The sequence below is a fragment of the Indicator indicator genome, chromosome 5 (genome assembly GCF_027791375.1).
Source record: "Indicator indicator isolate 239-I01 chromosome 5, UM_Iind_1.1, whole genome shotgun sequence".
Classification (NCBI taxonomy): Eukaryota; Metazoa; Chordata; class Aves; order Piciformes; family Indicatoridae; genus Indicator; species Indicator indicator.
This window is the reverse complement of record NC_072014.1, coordinates 19,196,266-19,203,593: the sequence shown is the minus strand read 5'-3', so window position 1 is coordinate 19,203,593 and position 7,328 is coordinate 19,196,266. Positions and strand designations below refer to the sequence as shown.

The following is a 7,328-nucleotide window of genomic DNA, read 5'->3' as shown; positions in this document are numbered from 1 at the left end:
ATGAGCAAAGCAGCGAGCTGGGAGATGGACGGACTGCGAGGCGACAGCAGCGGCGGCGGCGGAGCCCCCGGGCAGTGCCGTAATTTTCTCTCCTCTCCCGTTTTCGGGGCGGCGCACACAGGCCGAGCGGCCGCCGCCGCCTCAGGGTTCGGCTACGCCGGCGGAGGAGAGCGCTCGGGGGCGGCGGCGAGGCCCGAACCCCCAGCCAAGGACTGCCCGGGCTCCGCCGCGCCTGCCGCCGCCCCCGCGCTCGGCTATGGGTATCACTTTGGCAATGGATACTATAGCTGCAGGATGTCCCACGGGGTTGGGATCCAGCAAAACGCCCTGAAGTCTCCCCCCCATGCCTCCATTGGCAGCTTTCCCGTGGAAAAGTACATGGACGTCTCCAGTCTGACCAGCACGAGTGTCCCCGCCAATGAAGTCTCCTCCAGGGCAAAGGAAGTGTCCTTCTACCAGGGCTATACAACCCCATACCAGCACGTTCCTGGGTACATAGACATGGTCTCAACGTTTGGCTCTGGGGAACCGAGACACGAAACATACATATCAATGGAGGGCTATCAGTCTTGGACTCTGGCTAATGGCTGGAATAGTCAGGTTTACTGTGCCAAAGATCAGACACAGAGCTCACACTTCTGGAAATCGTCCTTTCCAGGTACGAGAGGGAGAGAAATGGTCTGATCTGAACCCCCCCCCCCCCCGCGTCTCCTCCGCCTCCCGGTCCCCTCCCCCGCCCCCAGGCTGCAGGGGCGGCCTGCCGAGGTGGACACGCTGCACAGACATGCACAGAGTGGAAAGAAAGTCGGGGACGGTGGATTTTATTTTTACTTCCTCCCTCCCTCCCTCCCGGCCCCCCTTACCCCCGAGGAAATCTCACCCTCTGCTTTCCACCGCGCGGGACAGACCCTATAGTCTCCCACGCCACCAGCTCAAAGGGCCTGGAACCCCATCCCGTGGGCGCCGGGGCGGCCTCGGGCTCCTTCTCCTGCTGCTTCCCTCCGTGGCCGGGTTCGTTTTCGCGTTCGCAGTTTGCAGGACGATGGCTCGAAAGCTTGCACTTCTCTGTTTCTCCGGCTGGAGACTGACCCAGCCCAAGAGCACTTAAGAGACTGCGAGCAGTGAGCGCACAGAGGCTCAAACCACATGCAAACAAACCCGGGAAACACACACCAAAGCGATTTCTGTGTACGCTGCCAGGACCGACCTGCTCCCGGCCCCTCAGCCAATGCCCCCGCCATCCTGCGTGCTCGCTAGAGATGCATGCCTGAAAAGTGATGACAGTCCATCAAGGGTTTCGTGCTTTACTAACGTGCAGATAATGTGACAGTGTAAATAATAATAAACTGTAAACATACCATTGCCCAACAAGTATCGGTTAAGATTTAAACGCCTGTAATAAAATTCTAATTTTTCACATAATGTCTTTTACAATAGGGGACGTTGCACTAAACCAGCCCGATATGTGTGTCTACCGGCGTGGGAGAAAGAAGCGAGTACCGTACACAAAACTGCAACTTAAAGAACTCGAGAATGAATATGCCATTAACAAGTTCATTAACAAGGACAAGAGGCGAAGGATATCCGCAGCCACAAACCTATCTGAGAGACAAGTTACCATTTGGTTTCAAAACAGGAGGGTGAAGGATAAGAAAATAGTCTCCAAACTGAAGGACAATGTATCTTGATCTGTTAGTTGGGGACAGTGCTGGATATATAAACTCAATTTACGACCAGCTAAAGACTTTTGGAAAGACTTGGAAATATATTTAATTTTTTTCTTCTTCTTCCAGCAGTGGTGATATCTCGGGAATTGTTTTCCATGAAAGTCAGCGATTTTCTCTCAGTGGACGGGAGTGCTGACAAATCTTGATTTATAGTTCTGTTTCTTCCTTTTAAAAAATTAATATTAATTATATTTTCTGTTCTTCCCTTTAGGCCAGTATAAATGAATTCAATTATGTTGAACAGTTACAGTTATAATTTTCTTAAATGCTTAACTTTTTTGGGGGGGGAGGGTGTCTATATTTTTTTTTCCTTTTTTGAAAAACGGCTACTGCCAAAAAGTGTCAGTTTTCATTTGGTATGGTAAACTTAAAAATACTCCGAGTGGGAATTAGAGAATGCAAGAAAGACGGAGACTGGACCCATGGCAGCACCCCGCTGCTACCAGAACCCACCAAAACCACTGGGACCCGGAGACAATTGAGAATTCTGTGGAGGGGCAACATCTGCAGCTGGATGTTTAATTGCTTTTTTGACGGAGAGAGAGTCTGTCCGACCTGTTGCAATGTACAAAGCAGGTTTGGGGCTTTTTTTTTTTTTTTTTTTTTTTTTTTGGCGGTTTCCTTTACAGTGGGGAAATCTTCCCACTGAAAGAGAAACCGCCTGCTCCTGGTACGGGTGGCCCCCGACCGGCAGGGCGGTGCCGAGAGAGGGGACTGCTGGAGGGGCTCTCTTCGGGGGCGCGGGTCGGGCATCTCGGGGAGCGCTTTCGGAGCGACCGAGGGACCGGGTTGTCCTGCGGCCAGCTGAGAGGCTGCCGCCACAGAGGTGTATATAAATCTGCGCTGACCTCGTGTAGAACGCCTGCTCTAGCCTGTTTGTCCGGACAAGCACAGGACTCTTCTCCTTCCTCCCTCCACAGTGTTTAAAAAACACCTCCTGCTCGGATAAGCGATGTTCGTCGCTGACTTTTAATTTACAAAAGTAAACGGGTGTTAATGACAGAAGCAATAAATAAGCAATTTCAAAAGATGACATAATTTATATAGGCTGAAAGTCAAGGATTTTGTCGATTTTTTATTATTTTAAACCTAGTGTGCATGTTATGATATACACAGGGTGATCAGACACGCTAGCCAACTACTAGGAGAGGCAATATCCTCTCTGTTAATGTGCCTCGTCTAATTATTGAAATGTGTGTGCTCCAATCTAGTACTATTTATTATAATAATACTATTGCTCTAAACACGTTGATTACTAGTGTATGTGGGTAAGACATACAATAAGAGTATTTCTCCATAAACCATATCTTTTTCTCACTTTTCTAAAGGCTTCTTTTACTTAGTGCTGGAAATATGGGCTGAACTTCCAAGCTGTTAACGATGTTAACATGTTGCCAAACTGTTCCTGAACCGTCTTTAATAAAACGATTTATTTCAATATATATAAAACGAGAGGGGGGAAATCGCCTTATTTTTTAAGCAGAGCGTTTCGCGGGCTCCAAGCTTGCCTGGGATCTTCCCAGGGCCACTTACAGGACGTGGTTCTTGGGAAAGAAAAGGCAGACACGATAAGGCGCGTTAAAGGAGGAAAACGCCTATCCCCGAGCGCCTTGTCGCTGGGGAAACGGTGTTTGGGAGAAAAACGCTGCCGGCGAGAAATACCGAGGCTCGGAGGCAGCGTAGAGTCTTTTTCTTCTCGCCCCGAGCCCAGCTCTGCTTGCCCACTGCCCGCAGCCGAGGGCAGCCCAGCACTCTTTTGTTTTTCCCTCCCACGCCGGCCCGGCACTTGCCGGTGCCCCTATGGTGCTCCTCGGCGGAGAGGCAGCCTGCCCGGGGCTGTGTCCCTCTCTTCACTCCACAACCGGCGAGCTCCATCGGGATGTTATCTTCCGCCTCTTTAAGCCCTCTTCCCTCCCGTCTCTTCCGTTTGCATGTTCATGGCTTTGGATGCGTTTGTTTTTTCTGAATTGTCGAATAAAGCCCATTTCGGAGCATTTCAGGGTTTATCGCGAGGTGCGTTTTTGTTTGATTCTGGGAAAACTGAAGAATTATGTGGCACATAATTTAAGTACCTGGAACAGCCCTCCCTGATGATGCAGCCTTTTTTTTGTATGAATGTTTTAAAATTTTCTTCCCACCCTCCCGACACCTTCCCTGCCACCACCTCCAACCACACATACATCGATTTTATTAATTCCGGGCTCGTTTTTTTCCTCTCAACGAGTCCCTCCGCAGACGGAAGGCTGGGCACTGCCAGAGCTGTTGTACTTCCCGGCCTCAGAGCCATCGCGGCTGCTCCCTTCCTCCTTACAGGTTTAACTGGTCTTTACCGGTCTCCGGGTGCTTAGAAGACGGCAGCTTTGCCACAGTGAAAGCTCCCTTCTTGGGGCAGGAGGAAACCCAGACTGGCTGGCAAATCCGTGCCACATGGAGAGAAGTCGCCTGTTCATTTCATAACAACATGCAGAAACATTAAGAAAGCAGCATCAGCAGCCAGAAGAAAGACGAGGGCAGACAGAGTTGTGGGTCGGAGCGCATCAGCCCATCTAGCTACCAGTACTGATTAAAACCGGTTTCTAAGCTTGGAGTGGGGCACTGACAATCATTATTCAAAATCCCCGTTCCCACAGCCTGGGCTCTCCCCTGGAAGCACAGACGGGGCCAGGCCCCAGCACTCCACGCTCCTCGCCCGCAGATATCGGAAGGGCCGCGGCCCAGACCCAGCGGCAGCCGCTCACAGCCATTCCTCTTCACAGAAACGGGCGAAATATTTCGCCTGAGATGCAACGCACATTATTGCAGATAATTCATATGTAATTCCACAACGTGAATTGCAAGTGCTCAGTGGCACAATGATGCACTGCAATCGGCCGACTCGCTTGTCCCCCCGCTCCTACGGAACTTGGTTCCTGTCAAGCAGCGCGGTTTTGCAGCCATGTCTGAGTCAATCCTGCCATCTCCTGGACAGTCTCCGGCATAGGCAGGGGAAGCTTCAGCAGTCGCGTTTCCGAGCTATAAATAAGCGAGGGAGGCTAACTCGGTCACACGCAGAGCAACCTTCATCTGTAAACTGGAAGAATATGTCAGTGAAATCATAGCGTGTGGTCAGCTCTGATGTTCAGGCCGATCTGGTTGCCTATTTAAAAGGAAAAAAAAAAAAAAAAAGCGGAAAGCGTGTGAAAGCAGCCCTCCGGGTCGCTCTGCTCCTCAGCGGTGACATTTCCTGTACAGACACAGGCAGGGGGACATACGCGGCATTAAAACACCGCCCCCCAAAACAGAATCCAGCTGTGATTGGGAAAACCAGTGCAAGTTCGTCTAAGGCTCTCCGCAGTGCAGCAGTGACCAGCCGCACCTCAGCAAGACATTTCTGTCAGTTCTTTTCCCTAAAGATTTAAACATAAACATCTCTTTCCGCTGCTGTGTCTCCAGCTATTCCAGATTTTGCTTCTCATATTTTTTGACGGTATCAATTAGCAATTACAGATGAGTTCAGCATTAACTGAAAGTTTTCTCTAAACCTGTAAAAGTTAGTTCTAAGTGTCACCTTTCTTTACGGTAACTGGGAAATCGCCTACATTCCTTGTGTTTATTGAGGGCAAAAATATAGTCCTTGAACACAAAAAATTTCTTTCTGTGTTCAGAGAACCGAAAATCAAAATTCACTTTTTTCATAAAAGGCGATTATAAAAATAAATTATTACTCACTCCCTTGCCGAGGGAAAAAAAAAAAAAAAAGAAAAAAGAAAAGGCAGAAAACAAGTAATCTAAAAAGGGGGAGATTCAATTGGTAGACATAACTCAAACAATAAAAATTAAAGGCAGTGGTCAGTAATATCCTCCAGCGATGCTTGTGTGGTCCTGTGTGGCCTGGGAGAGAGCAATAATTTAAAGAGTTCTTCCAGGGCAATGAAATTACTGCAGAATTTACCCCCAATTTCCCATTAAACACAAAGATGAATTTGATTAGGAGAATGTCAAGAGGGGCAGCCTCTCTGGTCTCAGCATAGAAGTAAAACCAAGGTTAAGCCTATGATTAACAGGATAATAACATGGAAAGTCAGCCCTACCTTTTAATTAGCTTCAAGTTTTTACCAAGGTAATGAAAGTAGAGAAGTCTGGGCAGTAAGGCTCGAGCTGAAGTTGGGCTCGCTCATACCAGGGGAGATCCTCTTGGAAAAGAGGCCAAGGACACAAATGCCTGGTTCGGGTGAAGGAAGGGCCTCTGAAGTCTCCAGCTGGGAACGTGGGGCGGAGGTTCCGGGAGCGCGGTGCCAGTCACCGCCACAGACCTCGATGGGACTCTGCCGGGGTGCTCCTCCCTGAGACGGCCAATCCCTGAGCCCGTTGCAGGTGCCTTTGCTAGTCGTCTTGCCTCTCTGGGAAGGCCATTGTGTCCCGACTCTCACGCTTTGGGAAATAACAAAAGCAACCTCCGAAAAGGATGCTCTCAGATATGATTTTACTCATAACTGCTCCGGTGCTATGGAGAAAATGGTAGAGATAAGAGAATAACTGGGCTCTTGTTTGATCTGTCGAAAATGTAAAAATATCCTTAATAGACACACCCCAAAATAATACTCCAATAACACTGTAAAGGATAACTTTCTTGTCAGTGCAGAAAAATTATCTCGGCGGGTTGCTTAAGGAATTCTGTGTTAGTAGTGCTGTTATTCTTGTTTTGTTGGTGTTCGCTTGACTGTATTCTAAAGACAAAATAAACCTCGAGTTTTAGAAGCGTTGAACGAAAACCTTCGGAGTGAAGAGATAAAAAAAAAAAGAAAAACAAAAAAAGAGAGAGAGATAAAAAGGGCAGACGTACGGACCTAAGAGAATACTAATTATTAATGTAACAGAATGACGATCCCAGTAATATCCGATCAATCAAGATTTTTATTGGAAACGTATGTACATGCATATCATGCTGCTCGCAACTAAAACCAATGCGTAAATAAACCGGAATGAATATGAGTTCTGTGCGCACACAGACCTACAAGGTGTACGCATCCGTACAGGGACAAAAATGCATGCGAGTGCCCTCCACAGCCGCAGGTTCTTCTCTTGACTGGGAAGGAATTATGGCAAATGATATTCAGCCCGCCTAACACTCATGGGTGCAGCGTTCTCTCGAGAGCTGCACGGCGCAGGGCGGCTGGTTCTGAGGTCGCTGCCAGCCGGGAGGCACCGCCGAGCTGGGGATTCAGTCTGGGGCTGCCCTATCCCCTCGGCAACTCCTCAAATACCTGCTTTCCCCTCATCTTTCCGCGAGCGCCGCAGCTATGCCAGCCGGCACCAGGCACTTTTATAGAAGTGGAGACCACGTTTTCCCCTCCCCCTTGAGAGCTCGGTATTTTCATATTTCAAGTGTTATCATAAAAATGTTTTAAACTGGGGAAGGGAAAAAGAAAAAAAGAGAGAGGGGAAAAAAAAAAAAGCAGGGGGGTAGTAGAATCTCTGTGGCTTCGTGACTGGAGGCGGTGCTGAAATTACCGGCTTTGAAGAACCTGTCTGCAAAGTTTCGTCCAATCGTTTCAGGCTTTCCGCTTATTCCCTGTTGTAACTAAATACTGCTGTAAGAACAGCTGAAGTCCTTTGTTGGAA

General features: G+C 48.7%; 1 protein-coding gene across 1 annotated transcript; it reads left to right on the top strand.

The window, feature by feature from the left end:
• HOXD13 (homeobox D13) lies at positions 1-1,688 on the top strand. Its single transcript, XM_054381306.1, has 2 exons — positions 1-658; positions 1,438-1,688. The coding sequence occupies exons 1-2, from the start codon at positions 1-3 to the stop codon at positions 1,686-1,688; spliced, it is 909 nt and encodes a 302-aa protein (XP_054237281.1).
• Positions 1,689-7,328: the final 5,640 nt, after the last annotated feature.